We start from the raw sequence: 21,617 nt of genomic DNA, 5'->3' as shown, positions 1-21,617 counted from the left end.
ATTCTATATTTGCTTATACTGGAGCTTGCAGTGTCTGCGTTAAGCATGATAATCCACGTCTTTTCACAGGATGAAGAACGGGGTGGAGGTTCCCACTGGGGTGCGTTCAAGATATCGTGTGAAAGCTGAAGGCACCAAGCACTGGCTGATTATAGATGACGCCATGAAGGAGGACACAGGCACATATTCCATCATGGCCACCGGGGGCACCTCTGAGTCCCATGTCCAAGTGGACTGTGAGTGCTGTTTGTCAGAATCATAGCAGACAAAGTTTAGAAAAGAACAATTATGTCATGAAGGTTAATAACCAGTCAAAATTTGATGAGCCAAATTGATACAGCTACAGCAATCACGTTACGCTACATAAAAATACATTTTTTTAGCTTTCATTTCCATTATTGCATTCTCTCTCTCTCTCTCTCTCTCTCTGCTCTTGGCTGGTTCAGTGAAGCCTCTGAAGATCCTTCAAGATCTGCAGGACATGAAGATCCTCTTGGGCAAGCCGCTGAAGCTGCACTGTGAGATCCTGCCCATAAACGTCCCCGGACGCTGGTACAGGAACGGGCAGCTTATCCAGCCCAACGACCGCATCAGCATTCTGCACCGAGCCAAGTAACGTTACAGCCGCCTAGCCGTTCGCACGCGCCATGCCCGTCCACGTCTCACCATGTCCCACTGATAAATACGCAATAAGCGTTCTGTTACGTCACCATGCACTTGTTGCCGTTGCTATGTAATCAAGATCGCTTCTGTTCACCACACTCATGGACCACACACACACATCACACGTAATTGTCTTGGACAGGACCCACAAGATGGAGATTGAGAGTTCCGTTCTCCACGACGCTGGGGACTACACTTTCGTGCCGGAGGGGTACTCACAGAGCCTCAGTGCCAAAGTCCACATCATAGGTACTAACGTAACTTCTTAGTCCTCAGGGAAATCTGAATCGGTAGATAGTTTCATGAAGCACCGGAACGGGGTCGGCCGTACTGAGCAGCCGCGCAAATGAAGCAAAATTGCGGCAAGCTCGCACCAGCCTGAGAGCCACTACTTCTCACGTGCTCTTTTCAGATCCCCCTAGGGTGCACCTGGAGGCCCTGAATGCGCCAGACAACACCGTCACCATTGTGGCTGGAAACAAGCTGCGTCTGGAGGTCCCCATCAGTGGAGAGCCTGCACCCAGGGTGGTGTGGATGAAGGGAGAGCGGGTGAGTATGCAACAGCCGGGCAAGAGGGCCCTCGGAGGCCGGGACCCCAGACATCACATTTGACGGCGCCAATAAATAGATGATTTCAATCAATCAAATAAATAAATAAATAAATTGACCGGAGAGGTTCGTATATTGTGGCACCAAAGATTTGTAAGGGTGCATTTGTTACTGCAACAGCATAAATAATCATTTTAAATAATATATCATTAATAGAAATAATATATTCGTGAATAAAAAGTTTGCGTTTGTGTTGCCGCAGGTCATTCTTGAAACAGGGAATCGAGTTCGTGCTGAAACGTTTACAGACCACACCAGCCTCACCATTGACGTCGCAGAGCGAGAGGACACAGGGAACTACAAGATCGTCCTGCAGAACGAAGCGGGAGAAGACACGGCCAGTGTAAAGGTCAAGGTCGTGGGTAAGACGGTCCAACACTGTTCCAGTCAACGACCCTTACTAAACTGTATCCGCCTGAGATCCTGTTGACCTGAGTGACAGCGCCCTGTCACTCATATTTGTCACTGAGAGGAAGGCGATTCTTTGGCAGGTAAAATGTCATAGCCTGATTTGTGAACTTCTGCTTCACTTTATGGAGGAATGGAAAACCTTATTCTAGTGTTCCTGTGTCTGGAGGCTTGATGAGGTGCCCATGATGGGTTAATAACTCCGTATGACAGTCACAAACACACAGGAAGAGCTTAGACATTTAGGTTGTGATTCAGGTGTTTTCGTTTTATTGCTATAGTCTGCTATATTAAACCATGCTAATTTGATTTGATTTTTTTGGTTTTTTTTGAGGTACACATTTTAAATCTAAAATCCATTTTGCTGTCTAGATATCCCTGATGCCCCTGGGTCTCCCTTGGTTCCTGAGGTTGGGGGGGACTGGTGTTCAATGACATGGGATCCCCCCCATTATGACGGCGGTTCTCCAATCCTGGGTAAAGACACGCGCGCTAAAAGTACTCAGGTGTTTTATAGAAGGAGTAAATGTGATGTATATTACAGTTTTATAGTTTCTAGTGAAGTCCTTTTTCCTATATGAGGAGCTCCCAAGACCTCGTGTTAATCATTAAAGAAAAACAAAAAAAACGCTACCGATCGCCATATGACCAAGCAGCAACACCAAGTCCAGCAGTGCCCTTCAGAGGCCTGTGCTCTGGCCCTCAGGGTACTTCATTGAACGGAAGAAGAAACAGAGCTCCAGGTGGATGAGACTAAACTTTGACCTCTGCAAAGAAACCACGTTTGAGCCTAAAAAGATGATCGAGGGAGTGCCATATGAGGTGCGGATCTTTGCTGTCAATGCCATTGGCGTTTCCAAACCCAGCGAACCCTCCAAACCCTTCATTCCTCTCGGTGAGTATTTTTATCGGGCGATTACACCCCCCGCCCTGCTGCGCCTTGTAACCTGTCCACTCTACCTGCTTCAGACACGGACACTCACAGCCGATTACGTTCCCACTGTAACATAATATAGATGTGTTGTCAGTGATATTCTTTATTGACACTGTTGTACATATGAATGAAACATCATGCTTTAGGAGACGTTATTGTGAGTTTAGTGAGTTGTAACAGGTGCGCATGCATGAAAATTATTTCAGTAGTTTTGTTTGTTTTTTTGAAAGATGGGGAATTTCGCATTCTAATGTTTGAAAAATTTTCAGAGTTGATTTAATATCATAAACCTCTCCCACAATGGGCAGGAATGTTCACAAAATTTGTGGCCTAATATTAATACTAAAATTATTCAGTTAAGTCTTATTATCATCGAAAATATATCACAATAGTGTTTACACATATATTTCACCCAATACTGAATATATTTATGTAAACACAAAACAAATGGCAAACTTAATAATCATATCTCTAAATTGGCCAACTCATTGTAACATTGGAGGTTTTAAGCAGGATGCAAGGACGAGTAGCGTGGGACATGAGACTATGTTTATTTAACATGTAACATGTAACACTCAAACACGCACACTAATGGAGTCAAACACCGACAACACGAAGGCGTAAACAACAGACTTTTATACATATGATAACGACACAATGAGGAGCAGGTGTGAGACACAGGGAGGGCGTGGCCACATTGACGAACACACACACACACACACACACACACACACACACACGAGGAGACGTTCAGGGGAGGGGCCTTGCCATGACACTCATAATATACTGACTGTGCTCACATATAGCTCACATATGTTCTTGGTGTCTTACTTCTGATCTGAGGTTATCTGTCTGCCGTGGGTTCTTCAGAAGTTCACCTCTAAAAATAAAAAAAAAATTAAGAAACCCTTTAAAAATAAACAGGAATGAATCTATATTAATCTCAGACACCTCTCTTTTTTTTTTACAGTGAGTTATAAACAAAAAATTAATAAAACACATTATTCATGGATTTTCCTTTTAAAATGTTTTTCTTATTGACACATTAATGGACTATGAAAAAAAAAGAAAAAAAAGCAGTTTGTTGCAGCCCTAGTTATGTCCTGATTGCTTCACCTCATTATGTACAATAATAGTACATGGCCAGACAGAGACACTATAGATACACCATTACACGATTGCCCTTGGCCCTCTCTTATTGCAGCTGTTGCTTTTGAAGACTGCGGCATCCAGCGTATTCTGACCTCCACAGAGCAAGCCCGAGTGTTAGAGAATGTTAGACGGGACTTTGTAATGGCTGCCGAGTCAGGAGGAGAGGTGCAGGAGATCCGCTCCTCTCCTGGGAGCGGTTGTACGTACAGCATGAGGAGCAGTGGAAGAGCCAATCAGATTAGATCTGTGGCAAAGCATCCGCTGCTGAAAGCAGTTTGTGTTGGTCATCGTCGAAGCCCTTCAGATATGATCAGTTTGTTTGTCATCCTCTAAACCTTCATCGATGATCGCTTTCTAACCACAGAACCTCTGCTGGCTATTTTAGGGTCGCAGTGACATGTGTTTGTGTGTTCAAACCTCAGTAACTGTGCTGTGCCTGACCCAGCTGCACAAGCTCAACACCCACAACCATGACATCATTTTCTCATTTATTTGCTGTCAGTTTTTTGTTAGACATCTCTTACCTTTTAACTATAGGCACTACACAAATAAACAACAGAGATTTGTTAGATGGTGCGCATCGCGCGTAGCGGTAGAAACCGGGTTTGTGTGGAAACCTAACGATTGTCTTTAATGCCGCCATAGTAACATGGTCACACTCTCTCCCTCTGTCAAGCCGTCACCAGTGAGCCCACGATGCTTGTGGTGGACGACGTTACCGACACAACTGTGACGATGAAGTGGCGGCCCCCGGACACCATCGGCGCCGCTGGGTTAGACGGCTACCGGGTGGAGTACTGCATTGAAGGAAGTGAGACAGCCCTGCGTGATCTCTGCCGCATAGATGTGAAGCTTAGGAGAAACCCATAACTGTATTATAAACCCAGCTGTTGTTCAGCTGCTCTGCATATGTCTTATATAGAATGCCCACAAAACCCTTACAACCAAACCTAAGGATACGTGAATCCAGTCTCAGCAATCTAATGGGAAACATTGATTTAATGACGTATAAAGCATTTAACAAATTGTTTTAACTGTATTTAAAAGTTCTAAATGTATGTCATTTCTTATTTGTCAAAGCTGAGTATATTTATCTCCCTACAGCGGATGAGTGGATCGTTGCCAACAAGGAGCTGACAGAGAAAACCAGGTACACCATCACAGGGCTCACCATGGAAGACAAGATACTAGTGCGTGTGAAGGCCATTAATGCAGCCGGGGAAAGTCCACCACGCACCACCCAGCACTCCATCCTGGTCAAAGAGGTCATCGGTGAGCCACTTTGATTCCTGGATCAATTATTCCAATTCTAATACTGTTTGAAATAAGTGAATCTGAAAACATAAGGTTCATAGCATGATTGCTTTGGGTTAAAACATTTTTAATGCAGAGGTGCTTGTTGTCAGGGTGGGTTGGAATTTTTCTCATTTTAAAGAGGCTTTATTCCTAGCAAAACACTTCATTCCAGCAAAACACTTTGATGGCAGATGGTTTATTAGAACTTTGAGGTACAATCTCGTAGATGCTGAGTTGTGCATCTGACCACGAGCTGGTCACTTACAGAGCCTCCTAAGATCCGCATACCGCGCCACTTGAAGCAGACATACATCCGTAAGGTTGGCGAGGTGGTCAACCTGGTTGTGCCATTTGTGGTAAGGCAACAATCCCAAAGAAATCCACAAAAAAAAACCCAGACAGTTGTGTTTCTACATGATCATTGGGACTCAAATCAGCTTTAGACTGATTAAAATTGATTTAAAAATATTTTTCATATGGTTTTAAACTTTGCAACAAGCAGATACACACATCCTTGGATACATGTCTGGTCCACAGGGCAAGCCCAGGCCAAAGGTCAACTGGCTGAAGGATGGCGAGGCCATCGAACCGTCGCAGGTAAGCATCCGAAACTCGGACTGCGACAGTATCATCTTCATACGCAAGGCTGAGCGCAAGCACTCTGGGAAATACAAGCTGACGGTACAGGTGGAGAAACATATGGATACTGCACTTCTGGACATCCAGATAGTGGGTAAGCACTGCAGGAATGTTTACATTAAAAAAAAAAAAAAGCCTGTCTAGCTAGATTAAATTTTATTTTAAAGTTTTATTGTGAGTTAGCTGCACGCACAGGAAAAAAAGGTCTCGGCATATTTTATACTTATGTTAAAGTATATCTAATTATGTCCAAATAATAAAGACATAAAGAACTAAGTATTGTTAGATTTGGTTAATTTAAAGACCAAACAAGATTTAATTTTGGAAGGCTGGCAACAGCGTAGTTAACCCCTGCTGTTGTGTACCGCTCTCTCCCTCAGACCTCCCTGGTCCTCCCCAGTGTGTGAGAATCGAGGAGGTGTGGGGTGTGAATGTAGCACTGGACTGGACACCACCCAAGGACAGCGGCAATGCCCCCATAACAGGGTACACCATCCAGAAGGCGGATAAAAAGACCATGGTAGAAAAGTTTTCCTGTTGCAGTCACCTCAGAACTGTATTTCACTAATTTTATTTTATTTTTTTACCATTTTAAACCACATATGCTATTGTGTGTGTGTGTGTGTGTGGAACAGGAGTGGTACACCTGTCTGGAACACTACCACCGTACCTGCATCACAATCAGTGAGCTGGTGGTGGGCAATGAGTATTTCTTCAGGGTGTTCTCTGAGAACATGGTGGGTCTGAGTGAGTCTGCTACCACCACCAAAGACATCGCAGTCATCATGAAGGAAGGTACGTCCTGACTCTGCGGCTGGGCGGCACTTTGGTGCCGTGGTTTGATGGCTCTGTGTGTTAAGTGCTGGTTTAAACTCCATTTAGTGGTGTTTAACCTTAGTTGAAGTACGTTTGAGTAAAGATCTCGCTATAGTTCCAAAAGAAAGCGGCAGATGTTTTGCAGGGAAGTCAGTTTTTCCATCCGCAAAGTCTGCTTTCCTTCAGGCTTGAATTGCCAGTTTTCTTCCTTTCTGTCATCTTTCTAGCTGAAGATAGTTTGAACGGATCTCTCACAGTGTAGTGACAGCCGTTGTTGCTTCAAGGCTGATTGTAAATGAACTCTGTGTTGTCTGTTCTTCATCACATTCGGCCCGTATCATGCACGGTCCTGCTCTCCTTTCCCTCATCTTCTTCCTCCTCCTCTGCCTGTCGCTCACATCCAGGTCTGCAACTGAAGAGCCCAGAGTACATCGACTACGACTTCACAGAGGCGCCCAAGTTCACTCAGCCGCTCGTCAACATCTGTGCCATCGCCGGCTACAACACTACGCTCAACTGCAGCGTGCGCGCCAACCCTCGGGTAGGTGGAGCCGAGTTGTCGATCCTGTTCTATCAGCACTAGCTATGGATCCGATGCCTCTGGCTTAAGAAAAGACAGACAGACAGCCCTCTGTTTGGAGTGCAGGCCTATTTTACTCTTCAACAGATATCTGTGGCCTGGGAAGGTTTATTATAAAACAGTAAAACTGCAGGTCAAAAGAGTAAGTGGGGAACAAACACAGCGGTCATAGGTCATAGGTCAGCACCTGTTCGATGCGATACAACTGGTTTACTAACCTTTCTTTTAGCTTTGCTTGTAATCAAGAAGCATGACATGGTATCAGAGTGGGCATGCACAATAATTAATGAGAAGTAACGATTGGAAAATATTATTAATTTGGGGATCTCAAAGGGAAATTGGTTTACAGTTAATTGGTAACTGACCTTCTGTTGTTTTACGCCTTAAAGTTACACTTAAAATTTTATAGAATTTCTTAACCAAATTTCTTATTTGATTCTACAATTACTGTAGAGTCCAGCAGATTAAAGCGATATGCATGCTCAGTAGGTCACAACAGGTCAGCCTTCACCCAGACAGGGCCGTGCTGGCTTAGACAGCTTTGGTTTGTCTCAGTTTCTTTGGAAAAGGAATTCCCACTGAAACACACACCCAATACACACATTTGCATAGCCCCCCCCCCCCCCCCACAAACACACACACACACAATTATTATCTGGTGTCTATTAGTTATCTATAGTATAGTTACTTAAGTAACTATTACTTAATCCAATTAACTTATAACACAGTGTCAAAGCATAACACATGCCTTGCAGGCTTTTTTAGTTAATGCATTGTATATAATGAAACTCAGTACAGTGTATATAAAGGCATTTAGTACAGGTAATATTTTTCTCCACATATTTTTTACTGTCTCTTCTCTGCTGAGAAGTGTCCCTGGCACTGGTTACTCCTTAATGTGATCTGACAAGTCTGTTTGTGCTGATCATCTTCTGTCACGGCACTATAAAACAGCCCAAAGTGATCTGGATGAAGAACAAGATCATCATCGTAGATGACCCGCGGTACCGCATGTTCAGCAACCAGGGTGTGTGCAGTCTGGAAATCCGGAAGCCCAGCCCATTCGACGGAGGCATGTACACCTGTAAGGCCATTAACGACCTGGGTGAGGCGCAGGTGGACTGCAAGCTAGAGGTGAAAGGTCAGTCTGTGCTACAAACTGTGAAACTGGGCTACAGTTTCACGTTTGAGATCGCATGCCCCTGTAGAATGACATCTGTAGAATGTCATGTTTCAAGTACATCATTAAGGGCAAATGTATACACACACGTTCATACAAATGTGTACGTACATATTCACACAAATGTGTACGCACACATTCACACAAACGTACACACACATTCACAGAACTAGCTCTGCCACGCGGGGCCGATGCTGCCGTGGTGATACCACTCCCATTTCTGGACAGGTTTCTGGCATGTTCCAAACATATTGGAGTTCAGTAGTTCCAACTCCGAGGACCCATCGCAAATCTGCTGCTACCGTCACCACGGCCTTCAGTCACGGTCCAGCTCCTCTTTTGCTGTGTCTGATTACGTTTCTGTTTGATCACAACACATCGGTGGTCGGGTCATTAGCACAAATCCTTGTCCCTGGGGCAGAGGTTCAGGGTTTGCTGTTTGCTCATTAAATTTTGACCAAGACCACAAATCTGTATTCACAAAATGACACCGTCAAGTTTCATCACCCGCCTTCACCGTACTACAATTCCCATTAGGTGAAACATCATAGAAAATTCACAGCTATTTTCTATCGTTATTTTCAAACCTATATCACGTGTGATTTTTTTTTTTTTTTACTCTGCCCTTCATTCTCACCTCACTCTGTTTCCCTCTCAGCAGATGAAGATGTCCCTTGCAGTCTGTGTTTTAATACTCCATGTAAAATCTGTAATGACTAAGTGGGCGATGTGGCCTGACACACATATAACTCCCTCATGTAAACACTGGGCTTAACCCCTCTTCTTTTCTCTTCCCCAGTCACCACTCAGGAATAGTGAATGTGTTGTTCTCATCTAAGGTAAGCTTTCATATGGTTTCGAGCATATGAAGCTTATTTATTCATTCATTCTGAACCGCCTGATGGTCCCTGCCCTTCTTATGTCATGACTTTGAAGCCTAACATTTCATTAGTGACCTCTGGATGTTGTGGAGGGTCCTGTTAGGATCGCTTCCTGTTCAATCCCGTGGAGTCTAGCTCAGGGTTCTGTGCGAATTAATCAGCATACTTTAGAATGTTCTGGCTTGCTTCCTATGCATGCTCATGCAGCAACGCTAAAGTAGGCTGGCATGTGAGTCTGAAGACACATCCTTTGTCTCTAACCAACTGGAAACCGGGGTGCGTCCCTGCTAGTGTCTCAGAGGACAGCGCTGTCTGTATGATTCTTGTTTCCATAGTAACTGTGCGTGCCGCCTTGGATAACATGTCCCACACAGAGGGTAGGTAACCTCCGCCAGGTATCTCTTTAGAGAGTCAGGACTGTCATCCATGCTCAGAAATCTCTTTTGGGTTTTTTTTTTTTTTTTTTTGCTGGATGTTTGCAAATGCAAACCGATAGGAAGCAGTGGTATTTAAGCCAAGATGCAGAGTTCAGCGGTACCCGAGGGGAGCAGTTCAACGGCGCTCTGGCCAGTTTGTCTTTTTACAAGCACAGGTGTCTGAATGGCAAAACACTCTACCGTCTTCTAGACTAAAACAAAATGCTTTAGGTGAACGTGGAAGTTTGCCGCTAAGTGTGCAGGTGTGAACTGATCTGATCGTGTGACAGTAGCTGAGACTGAACTCGTGGCTCCAGTGCTTGCGCAGTCTCTCCCCTATACTCATGTCTTCCTCTCCTCATTTTTCATCCTCTCCTTTTCTCTTTATGTCTTTCTCTCTATCTTTTATTACGCAACTCCTATGCTCTCTCTCTCCTTCACAAAGCTACGCTTTTGATGTATGGGAGATGCATTTTGGACACTATCTGGCCTGCCAACCACTGCCAAGTGTTTTTTTTTTCTTCTTCTCTGTCCCAGTCTCTGTTTCTTTTTATCCTTTTCCTCATTGGGCGATTCCTCCCGCTGACTCTCCGTCTCTGTCTTAGGTGGTTTTACTTTCTTGGAGCTGATGAAGCGTGGAGTTCCCTTGCATCTCATTCAAAAGTACATGAAGGAATCAAAGCCCATGGAGTCTGAGAAGACCGGGTCTGACTGACGGCCGGTTCCCCCCAAAAGCGTCCCCACCGACACCCGTTACTAAGCCCCCATCAGTGACATTTGCTGTCCATCCTTTCACAATGGCATGCAGTTTTCAATCGCTGTCCTGTAGTTCCCCATAGCAAAACATGTCCATAGGGTATCAGTCAGCTGTGCTACCACGAAAGTCTGCTTTTCCCAACGCCCACTGAAGCTCAGATGCATGTCTTCAGTTGAATTGGACAGTAGCTTTAAAATATGTAAGACATTGTAGCGTAGATGATATTTGAGACATCCACTGAAAAACGTGGTGTGGCGTTCAATTTTTTTGCTTTTGTTCCAGGTTCAGGAATTACGCCTAGAGGTTGCCACAGGGCTGGAGATGTAGTTTGAAGGATGAGAGGAGTTTTGTTGCTGTTGTTTTTATTTTGCTGTTTTATTTTTGTTTTTCCTAGATTTCTAGTCAATCGATGTGAACGTAATGAAATAATTCTCTGTGCAATGTTGGAACAGCATACATCATTACTTATAGCCAACATGTCACATCAGCCCGTATTTTAAAACTGAACTGGTGCAGAAGATGAAATTATTTGTCTATGTCAAAGAACATATAATTTCCATTTGGCGTAGTTGATTGGAATAAACGTCACATTATGAAAACTACATTCTTGTATCATTTTTGAATAGGTATAAATGAATTGTCTTGTTTTTGTATTGCATTAAGATGCGCATTTAAAGATGTCATTTTGAAATGTAATGGCCTTCAAATCGCTCTTCATGTCAGTTAGCTACATTCACACAAAAATAACATCGAATGTCCAGTAGTAGAAGAAAATTAGGATAATGAAAACTGAAAAAGAAACAGGCATAAACGTGAGACATTATGCCATGTCGAGGGAACAGAAAATACATATTTCCAGACAATTACAAACCATTAAAGCCTATTTGCCCAACAAGTATACCTTTTACATGCTTAAATGATGTACACCTGTCTATAAATATTCATATGAAAGCAACATTTCCTTAAACTTGCTTAAACTAATTTTCAAAATGAATGTGAAAGTTTGCCCCCAACCCCTCCGGTCCTGCGTTCACACTACCGGTCAGGCAGGAATATTGCACGGCTATAAATCTCCCGGCGGTGCCCCCTTCCGGCCCACGGCTTCCTGCTCGCTTCGCTGTACGGTAGAGAGAGAGCGAGAGAGAGAGAGAAAGGATTAGCGTGACTGTTGGTTCCGCTATTCAAAATGAAGTTCTGCACATAGCTAACCATCCCGACGCCTTTCCCGGGTGGACGCCTCGACCCTTGGAGCGCCGTAGCAGCTAAAACAGCCGGTGTACCGCTGGGGGTCCGCTTGCCCGTCCCTGCCAAGAGCCATCGCCATGCCGCTCTGCCTAGGCTCGCAGCCGCTATCGGCTGCCCAGCTCAAGCGACTAGAAGAGCACAAGTACAGCGCCTCCGGTCGCTCTTTGCTGGAACCGCCGTGCCAGATATTTTGGAACTGGTTAGTCCAACAGATCCCGACATGGGTCGCGCCAAATACGTTAACCATCACCGGACTTATTGTCAACGTCGTCACCACTATCGTTTTGGTGTGTTATTGTCCCACGGGCACGGAGGAGGTACGTTGAGTCGTCCTGTTGATGAACTTGTCATGTGCGATTACGGTCTGCTTCTCGTCGGAGACTGAGCATGGCAGTTTCGCGGTCGCTCGTTTTGTCTAGAAACCGAGTTAGGATATACGCCCAGGATAGCTTTGTGCTTTCCGCGTCGCCGAATGGCTCACACTGAGAGCAATTTATTAGTAGATTACCTGACGATTGTTTTGCTACTACTATATGACACTGAAAGCTTTTCTCTTCACTGTTCAGAAGAGTATGAAAGCCATTATGCACAAAACCTAAACAGTATTAGCTGAATAGAAAGTGAATGTGGAGCAGACGACCCAAAGCACGAAAGTTAACACTGGAGTATACTGAATATTCCACATACTCAATTTTTACTGCGGCGCAAAACATTTATGATAAACAGGTTTTACCAGCCCTGAATGTATATCAGTAAGGTTTTACCTTTGACCTGCTTAACGCGCAGTGACCTGGGTTAAGTCAAATCTAGGTGTACATAACCCGTTTGCTTCGAGATTTACACACCGCATCCTACCAGCAAAGTCCATATTCCACCGCTCCATGTTTACTGCCACATAGGTCAGCAGCTTTTTTATCTTAACTCACCTGTTACCTTTGTGGAGCTGTGGAAGATAAAGCATAACCTTAGTCCCAGCTGGCGAAAACCTTTCTTAGGCCCATCTTACTGGTATGGCATTGCATGGACTACATGCATGTATAAATGGATAGTAAGCATGCTATTGAGTGCTCAGGGTGGAAGAGATATTTGCTACCTGCTATGTGTTATTTGATGGTTTAAATGCATAGATTTGAGAGTTGCTGTATTTTGCATGTAATGGCCATGTAAGGTAATGGCAGAAATGTAACACTGTTCTATGGATTTCATGTTGTGGGCATTAACCTTTAAGTTGCATGTTTATACATCCTAGTTGCATACATCTTTATACATGCTTCATTAAGTTCCTATGATATGTGTGGAACCTTCAACCGATAAGTACGGGGGGGTTGTTTTTTTTATGAAAAGTAAAGTGAAAATTCTTAGTGATCCAGAGATTATTCCACGTGGCCAGTAAAGCATTAAACCTCTCTGGAAATAAAACTCTCTCTCTCTCTCTCTCTCTCTCTCTCTCTCTCTCTCTCTCTCTCTCTCTCTGGGAAATGTAATCTTACTATCAGGGAAGGGCATTTTCAGATAAAACAAAGCTACATGCATACAAGCGATAAAACAATGCTACATATCTGGCTTGTCTCTATATCTGGCTTGTCTTATGACTTTATCTGGCTTGTCTTTAGTTTGTACCTCATTTTACAAAGGAACTGACCCTCGGGCAGCTCCTGGAGAGAGGGAGGAGTGTCCACCTCAGCTCCACTGCAGAGCCTGGTAAACTCATACCAACGCAACCCTGTCACTCTCACTGGTGGGTTTAGAATGGTCATCCAGTCAGCAGTGGTCCTTTAGTCAGAGTACCGGTCATGAATAGCACAGGATGTAGCTGATGGACTGTGGCAACAGGTGGGCTATAGTCAGTAATCCTTCACCTGTAACGTGCACCTAAGATAGTTGGATCTAATAAAATAAGAAATGCAAGGTAAGAGTTACTCTTGAGTTTCTCTCTAGTAATTCATAAATCTTGCTTTTTATAAGTCCCCCCCCCCCTTTTAAAAGTCTTTAAAACAATATTACTAAATAACGTATTAATTATGCAAAAAAACAAAACAAAACAAAAGTTAAGAGAAAAGAAGATCAGAAGTAGCTTTTTTTGGTCTTCCCTCATGAACACTGATAAAACAGTCCAACCTTGGAAAAACGTGGATGTGGATTTTAACTGATGTGTAAACCTACCCACACCCTCAACCGTAGTTGTGGTCAAAATTCTAGTTAATCTGTTACTCTAGATTCTTTACCCAGGAAATGAAAAACATTCCCTCATGTAGCCTAATATCTAATACATGCTTTAGTGTCTCTCCACTTCTCTTGCTCATTCTCTTTCACTGGCTTTGTCTTTCTACTCACACACACACACACGCACACGCACACACACACGCACACGCACACACACACACACACGCACACACACACACACGCACACCAACAATAACCCTTCAAAGCTTTAATCACCGTTTAGAATCTACTTCAGAGAACGGGTTCTGGCGGTGTCCATTTGACACTGCTGCTATTGTGCCGTGATGACAGCCTGTGTGGTGGGGCCCCGTAGAGATTTGCGCTCTTTGCGCCCTCCAAGTTTGATTTGATCTAGGTGGCATCAGCATGGGCAGGTAAACAGGTACGCTGTTTTTCACGAAACTGTTTTGCGTTCATGTTGTGCCAGAGTTCGGTCTCTCTTCTTCCTCTGTAGCGCTTACACTGACCCTTATGTTCCGCTGCCTTTTGTGTGTTTGGGTTCCCTGTGTTGATGCACGCCTGCACTGCATGGCATTCTCTCTCCCACCTCCTCTGTTGTTGGGCAGTGCCCGTCACGAGCTGAGTCACGCGTGTATATTCGACCATTTTTACTTCATTAAAAGGTTTCATTCAAAACGACTTCTTAATGTATCACACCCTGCTTTTGAATGTGCTCACTCTTTTGGTCTCTTTAATTAGTAAAGTGATCTCCCCCCCCCTCCGGTTGCCTAGGCTCCTGCATGGGCCTTCATTCTCAGCGCTGTAGGTCTCTTTATCTACCAATCACTGGATGCCATCGATGGGAAACAAGCCAGGCGGACCAACAGCAGCTCCGCCCTGGGGGAGCTTTTTGACCATGGCTGCGATGCTGTTTCTACAGGTAGAATGCTCGTCATAATCGCCCCTCTCTCTTGCCGCATCTTTCATGCTTAATTTGTTCACCAGATCGTTGACCAGATCTGGCCAAGCCTTAAGTACATGCTGCTCTTTTCACAAATGCATTCTTGCAAATTAAACAGACCCAGCCTGTAGGTAATGATGTATGAAACATTTCGTACGAGCCACGTTTGGTTTACCTAGCACAGTGATGACGGTTCAATCTGGCTGTGTGAACCGGACTAGCTGCCTGTGCGGTGGGGTGCTTTGAAATGACTTTGGATGTAATGTTACATCAGGAAAGAAAATACACTGCCTGGCCAAAAAAAAGGTCACCACCTGGATTTAACTAAGCAAACAGGTAAGAGCCTCCCATTGGATAATTACTGCATGAGTGATTATGTTTCAGCTGGCAACAAGTTATTTAACCCTAACTGATGCAGTGAGTAGCTTCTCATTTGTTAAACAATCATGTCGAAAGACATCCTGTGGTCGTGGAAAAGATGGTAATAGTTTCAGAAGGGTCCAATTATTGGCATGCATCAAGCAGAGAAAACATCTAAGGAGATTGCTGAAACTACTAAAATCGGGTTAAGAACTGTCAAACGCATTATTAAAAAGTGGAAGTACAGTGGGGAAACATCATCTTTGAGGAAGGAATGTGGTCAGAAAAAAATCTTGAATTATGATCGGTGATCACTTAAACATGTGGTGAAATCAAATCGTAGAAAAGCAACAGTAGAACTCAGGGATATGTTTAATAGTGACAGTAAGAACATTTCCACACGCACAATGTGAAGGGAACTCAAGGGATTGGGACTAAGCAGCTGTGTAGCCTTAAGAAAACCACGTGTCAGTGAGGCTAACTGGCAGAAATGGCTTCAGTTTGCTAGGGAGCATAAAGATTGGACTCTGGAGCAATGGAAGAAGATCATGTGGTCTGATGAGTGTAGAGTGTACCAGAGTGATGGGCCCATCAGGGTAAGAAGTGATGCACCCATCATGCCTAGTGCCTACCGTACAAGCCTGTGGGGACAGTGCTATGATCTGGGGTTGCTGCAGTTGGTCAGGTCTAGGTTCAGCAACGTTATATGCCCAAAGAATGAGGTCAACTGACTACCTGAATATACTGAACGACCAGGTTATTCCATCAATGGATTTTTTCTTCCCTGATGGCACGGGCATATTCCAAGATGACAATGCGGCTTTTCCACACGGGAAATGACTAAATGGACTTCGTGGAGACTGTAGCGATGATTTTCATTTCCATGGTACCGCAGTGCCAGTGCTCAACCATCCTTGCCATCACAAGCTCCGCCCAATTTAACCCTCTGAAGATGAGTCATATTTGCCATAACAACAACAACAACAACACCCCACACAGCTTGTTTTGGTGTGGTCAGACTTGCAAAAGGTCAGATTTCATGCAGTTTAGAGAAAAGGTCAATTTCAAATACATATCTGGCTGTGCAAAGTTTAGGCATCTGTTGCTTTTTAGGTTAGGCTCTCGCCGTTCTTGACCCCTGAACTTTGCTATGGCCCTGTCCTCTTTCTTCCTGTGCAGTGTTTGTTGCTGTGGGAACATGTATATGTGCTGGCATGGGCGCATACCCAAACTGGATGTTCTTCTGTGGGTTCGTGGGCATGGTCATGTTCTTCTGTGCACACTGGCAGACATACGTGTCAGGAACGCTCCGCTTTGGCATGTGAGTAACGGAGGTCACATGTCTTCCGTGTTTACTATCGCACGTTGCGTTTATGTGGTTTTTGTTATGACTAACCACAGTCACTACCCACTCTGTTGCACACACGTACCTTGCACCTACACCCACTGACCATTTTCTTAGGCTCGCTGAGCCGATAAATTGTTTAGGTGCAAGTTTCCATACGGTTGGATGTTTGGATTGATTTCGGGTTGATCGGAGTAATCAGCAGGCAGCCAATATGCACTTCTCTGAGGGAACCGTAGCCCCTTCTTAGAAGGGACGTCACAAGGACGGGCGCTGGTTCCCGTCCGTCCTTGCGGATGGAAGTTTTGACTATTGTTATCTAGTACTAAGTGTACAGTGTCCTGATAAGAGCAACGTTGTTTGCTCTTCAGAGAATCACAGATATACAGTGCACACAGAGAAACTTTTAGAAAATCAGGTATAACCTAGTAGTGCTTTAGCCATCTGCTGGCATGCAGTTTGCCAGCCATCCTGTACCACATCCATTGAAGGGCAGTTTTGTGGCAGTCAGAAACTGATGTCAACAGTCAGCACAAACTGTGAATGGCAAAAAACAGACTGTAGTCTCCAATTTCACAATAGTCTCCAAGTTCCAACTGTAGTCCCCAACTTCACAAGGTGTCAGTAAAGTGGGTGGTGAGTGAAGAGTTGGTGCACAGATGCAAAAAAATGTTCACTTGGATTTTTTTCTTTAACTCATTTTTTGTTGTTTACTTAGTGTGGATGTGACGGAGGTCCAGATTGCCATCATTATCATGTATTTGATGTCAGCCTTTGGGGGAGTGAGTCTTTGGGAGACTACGGTATGACCATGCACACACACACACACACACACACACACACACACACACACACACACACACACACACACACACACACACACACACACACACACACACACACACACAGACAGACAGACAGAGACAGACAGTCAGACAGTCAATCAGTCAGCCAGTTTGCAGAAGGTTTACAATCCTTTCAGAACACTCACAGACCCAGTCTTGGTGTTGTCAAAAAGCTAGTCCACTGTGAACCATCGCTCTTGATGATGCAAAGACGGTGGACATTACAGAAGCGCGTTTAGGTGTAACCTCAGAAATCACATCCCCCGAGCGCTCTCACCACATTCGTTACGTAGACCCTCTCTCTCGCTTTTACTCTATGCTTCTCTCGGAAACTCGACAGACAGGCTCTGCCAAGGTAAATATAGTCGCGAGGCTTCAGAGGCCTGAAAGGGGACAAAGAGAAATGAGCAGCCATTTGACCCATGGACCCAATGGCAGCCTGCTCTTTCAATGAGCCAATGGCGGCTTGCGCTTTCATTTTGCCCTAGTTGCCCGTGCTTGGCATCAAGCTGAAAATCTTCCCGGTACTGGGCATCATCGGTGGGTTCCTGCTCTCCATGTTCAACTACTTCTCCGTCATCCTGAGCGGCGGCGTGGGCAAGAATGGCTCCACTGTGGCTGTAAGACATTTTGTGTTTTCCTTCTCATCTACTAGAACTGTTTCAGTAGTCCACCACGGTGGGGAATTAGGTTTTAGCAACCGAACCATTGTTAACTACAAATTTCTTTTTTGATTGGCGTTTTGCTGTTGTTCCTGCTCCGGTTGTGGGCACGTGTATACCAAGAGAGGAGTCATTTCTTTCGTTGTGTTGTAATGCTCTGCGCTTATGTGGAAGTGTGCAGGAACGTGATCACTGGCAGCAGAGAGTTTTCGTAAGCGCAGTGCGCAGCTGTCATCTGTTCCTTCTTTTCCTGTAGGACACCAGCGTGCTGTCTCCCGGCCTACACATCAGCCTCATCCTCTGCCTAGCCTTCATCATTTTCAAGAAGTCCTCCAGCCGGCTCTTTGAGCAGCACCCCTGCCTCTACATCCTCGCCTTTGGCATGGTCATCGCCAAGATCTCCAACAAGCTGGTGGTGAGCACCGCCGCTGAGGGTCTCTGACCTCTCCTTTGCTACCCTTTCCTTTGTTGAGCCCAGGAATCGAGCGTCAGCATGTTTTATGACCTGAGGGGTCTAACTCCATAGTCATGATTGGGTAGGCAGTGATAGCTCAGTTGTTAAGGTACTTGACTAGTAATCAGAAGGATGCTGGTTCAAGCCCTACTACTGCCAAGTTGCTACTGGTGGGCTCCTGAGCAAGACCCTAAACCCTCAGTTGCTCACATACAATTCAGTCATAATTGTAAGATACCTGGTGTGTTTTGGGACCTGGGAGAGACAAAACTGTGGGTCATGTGGTGAGACTGGGCTGGGAAAAACTGCTCTAAACAGCATTGGCCATCGCTATTGCACTTCCTGACAGCTTCATGTGTCCTCTCCAGGTGGCGCACATGACCAGGAGTGAGCTTCACCTCCATGACACAGCCTTCATTGGCCCTGGACTCCTTTTCCTCAACCAGTACTTCAACAGCTTTATCGATGAACATATCATCCTCTGGATTGCTTTGGTGAGTCTCTGCTGGTGACCGGGCTGTACTCGAGCTGCTGGCATTCTCTGCTAGGTGGAGGAGGGGATGGCCAGAACCCCACCCACAAAAAGCTGCCAGCCATGCAACGAGTAAGCACTTTCTGTGTGATTAACGTGCTGGGGTTTAGAGAAATCAGCAGGCTCGGACGCTCTTCCTCAGTTGTAAACCTTCCAGCAAAAACTCTCAGAAGATGCCATAAATGCATTTATTCAGTATTTTAAATCATTCTCTGTTGTCTACACAGAAGGTATTTGACTTTGACACCTGTGATTAACATGAAGTTGGAACTCTCTGCAGTGTTGTTTTATGACCCCATTTTTGCTTATGCATAATTTACATTTGAATGAGGTGACAACAGAGTTTGAGGTTCACGGTATGTCTTAATCCTCCTTACATAACTATACCAGGGTAAAACGGTTTTCCATCCTATGGCACCTTTAATTAAGAAGAAGGGATTGTAATGCGGATATGGATAAGTTAACAATTCTGCTTAAAACAAAATAAATAGTATAGTATATGTAGCTTGTAGGACATTGAAAATTAAAGTAAATATCATAGCATCATGTAATGTCAGGATATATGTAGAATACATTGGATATATGCACTAAATCTAATATAATCATTTGTGTATCAGTCAGTTTTTGAATTTATTTCTATTTTTTAATAACAATGCTTACAAGATACTAGAATTAATGTTACAAGTTATTCCATCAGCCATTAATGGCACCATGTGAGGTACTTGGCATGATCTCGGTAGGCATGTTGTACTAGATGTCAGACACTGAAACATTGCAGCAATTGTAATTGATTATGTTGTTTCAAGCAGTCCATTCTCAGTAGTTTGGTTATGTGATATCAACTAAAACCATCCTCAAATGTTTGTTAGTGCGTGCCACACTACTGCTGTATTCTGTATTCTCACATGTATTAGCTGATAGAACTGTCTGTAGTTCTGTTTTTAATTGAACAGACAGTCTGTTTTCTAGTGAATTCAGCCTTGACTTTGTGTGTGTGTTACACAGATCCTGTCCCTGTTGGACCTGGTGCGGTACTGCACTGGTGTGTGTCTGCAGATTGCCGCCCACCTGCAGATCCATGTCTTCAGCATCACTAAGCAGGACAACACCCACAAAGACTGACAATTTGCCCGGCGGGAGGAGGAGGCGGGGCTAGTTGAAGACACCGCCCCACTTCTTGAACCAGAGCAGGAGAACCAAAACCACAGCAGCCTTGACAGTGTGAGAACTGTTGTCTAAAACACCTAAACTGAATCCGTTACCCTCTTCCAGTTTTGCATGGACAACATTTTGCTAAACCTTCCATCACTCTGGATAAAAACTAAACACTCGACCCCGATTACACCTGGTCGTTCCATTCCTCTTGAGTATCAGAATTACATCCATATAAGTATTAAACCACATAAAACTGAAGGACTAAATGCACTTTCAAAATAAGACTTACATCTGATCACTCAAACCACTTCAGGAGGTGGATTTAGATAATTTGCACCCAGATACTAAACGATATAAATGCATCTGTGTAAATAGGGTCTTAGACACATAACCAGATAAAATAAAACCTCAAATTTCTTACATTTAGACCATTGCATCAGGATTTATCTGTCAGTATTTAACATTAAGAAGAATGTGCAGAATGACATTTTTAAAAATCCAGAACTAAAACCAAAACATTACATTAGTGACCTCTTTGTAGTCATGCCAGGTAATTTGGCTGTAAAGATTTTTACATTTTGTCTAACATTGATAACTTATAGGCCAATTGTATCAATGAAATCCAAATTTTAAGTGTTTTCCGAGCCCCCATCGCTTCATGTAAAATTATCAAAATCTTTAAAAAAAATAATAATCTACTGCTACATTTTGGGTCGATTCCATGCAGTGGTACTAACAAACTGCCTGCCATTGATGGCACTCCATTTTGTATATTTTGCAGTGTTTCTGTCCCAAAAGCTCATGTTGTCTTTAACGTAGCATTTCTGTTCATTTTATACCCAGAAAACGACGATCTTCTGACATTCCATAACAGCGAAACTGCCCATTTTCTAATCCATATCCTAAACCCCACCCCCAAAAAAGGCAACAGTTGCTTGGTAAAAATTTCTTATGTGATTGTCCAGTGATTTTAGCATTTGTTCTTATTTATTGTAACAATTTAACTGGATTAGGTGTGAAATTAACTCAGGTCTTGGACTAAAGAGACCTGTCTGGTTTGTAATTGTCAAGGACTGATGGTACTTGGATGAGGATTGGGTTTGTGCTAAAAGCAGGAAGGGCCCTTGGGTAGAGTCCTTTACCCCACCTCTAGCAAGTGAAATATCTGCATTCTGTTTGTATCTGCAGTTCGTTCTACCCTGAACTCCGAGTTCAGACAAGCAGAGCTCTAAACACTGCGGGTTAGGGACGATGAACTTTTAAGGTGCTCTTGTGCCTGTTCCATGATGCACTTACTCTCCCAACACTGCCTGCTTTGAATATCTCCTCCCAAAGGGCTACTGATCTAAATAAATTTTCTGTAATTTGTGTAATACAGTTTTGTGGTGGTGTCACACTATTTTGTAAATCAGCCTATTCTTGCAGCATCGAGGCACTGTCCACGGTGAGCTTTTGGGGATGTCAACCTTTGCAGGCCCCTTCCTGTGGCGTTCATGCGTCTTTTTATGATATCGATCTTTTCATCCAGAGAGGAGCAAAAATAATACAAATCAATATGAAGAAT

The 21,617-nt window shown here is 44.0% G+C and overlaps 2 protein-coding genes and 1 long non-coding RNA gene across 20 annotated transcripts in view; 2 read left to right on the top strand and 1 right to left on the bottom strand.

The window, feature by feature from the left end:
- Positions 1–10,933, top strand: part of mybpc1 (myosin binding protein C1) — a 29,543-nt gene extending 18,610 nt beyond the window's left edge. For 17 of the 18 annotated variants that reach the window (XM_081712502.1, XM_081712503.1, XM_081712498.1 and 14 more), the window contains 16 exons: positions 70–236; positions 447–612; positions 806–912; positions 1,076–1,212; positions 1,475–1,634; positions 2,053–2,157; positions 2,387–2,575; positions 4,443–4,577; positions 4,871–5,038; positions 5,330–5,418; positions 5,600–5,795; positions 6,082–6,221; positions 6,337–6,496; positions 6,922–7,058; positions 8,052–8,238; positions 10,180–10,933. In XM_081712502.1, coding sequence (XP_081568628.1) covers positions 70–236; positions 447–612; positions 806–912; positions 1,076–1,212; positions 1,475–1,634; positions 2,053–2,157; positions 2,387–2,575; positions 4,443–4,577; positions 4,871–5,038; positions 5,330–5,418; positions 5,600–5,795; positions 6,082–6,221; positions 6,337–6,496; positions 6,922–7,058; positions 8,052–8,238; positions 10,180–10,289 — 2,353 coding nt within the window. In that variant the 3' untranslated portion in view covers positions 10,290–10,933. Of the gene's footprint in view, positions 1–69; positions 237–446; positions 613–805; positions 913–1,075; positions 1,213–1,474; positions 1,635–2,052; positions 2,158–2,386; positions 2,576–4,442; positions 4,578–4,870; positions 5,039–5,329; positions 5,419–5,599; positions 5,796–6,081; positions 6,222–6,336; positions 6,497–6,921; positions 7,059–8,051; positions 8,239–9,076; positions 9,117–10,179 lie in introns of all 18 variants that reach the window. The other variant, XM_081712504.1, reaches the window with a different exon arrangement.
- On the bottom strand, positions 10,628–11,762 carry LOC113587997 (uncharacterized). The gene is made up of 2 exons (XR_003411812.3): positions 11,541–11,762; positions 10,628–11,448 (listed from the first exon to the last, which is right to left on the bottom strand). It is a non-coding gene; the product is annotated as an uncharacterized LOC113587997 (long non-coding RNA).
- On the top strand, positions 11,443–21,430 carry chpt1 (choline phosphotransferase 1). Its single transcript, XM_027027004.3, has 8 exons — positions 11,443–11,893; positions 14,532–14,679; positions 16,240–16,381; positions 17,124–17,208; positions 17,739–17,870; positions 18,169–18,327; positions 18,735–18,860; positions 19,904–21,430. The coding sequence occupies exons 1-8, from the start codon at positions 11,654–11,656 to the stop codon at positions 20,018–20,020; spliced, it is 1,149 nt and encodes a 382-aa protein (XP_026882805.3). The 5' UTR covers positions 11,443–11,653; the 3' UTR covers positions 20,021–21,430.
- The last annotated feature ends 187 nt before the right edge of the window (positions 21,431–21,617 follow it).

Source organism: Electrophorus electricus, chromosome 4 (genome assembly GCF_041902795.1).
Source record: "Electrophorus electricus isolate QZ-2024a chromosome 4, ASM4190279v1, whole genome shotgun sequence".
In the NCBI taxonomy this organism is placed as follows: domain Eukaryota; kingdom Metazoa; phylum Chordata; class Actinopteri; order Gymnotiformes; family Gymnotidae; genus Electrophorus; species Electrophorus electricus.
Note: the sequence above shows the minus strand (reverse complement) of the source record. Positions and strands in the feature narration are given on the sequence as shown.

What these genes read in the sequence shown, in the direction of transcription:
- chpt1 (XM_027027004.3), top strand. Translation starts at nt 11,654, where the DNA reads ATGCCGCTCTGCCTAGGCTCGCAGCCGCTATCGGCTGCCCAGCTCAAG. An exon ending in CTGCGATGCTGTTTCTACAG is followed by an intron (nt 14,680 to 16,239) that starts GTAGAATGCTCG and finishes CTTCCTGTGCAG; the next exon opens with TGTTTGTTGCTGTGGGAACA. An exon ending in TGAGTCTTTGGGAGACTACG is followed by an intron (nt 17,209 to 17,738) that starts GTATGACCATGC and finishes ATTTTGCCCTAG; the next exon opens with TTGCCCGTGCTTGGCATCAA.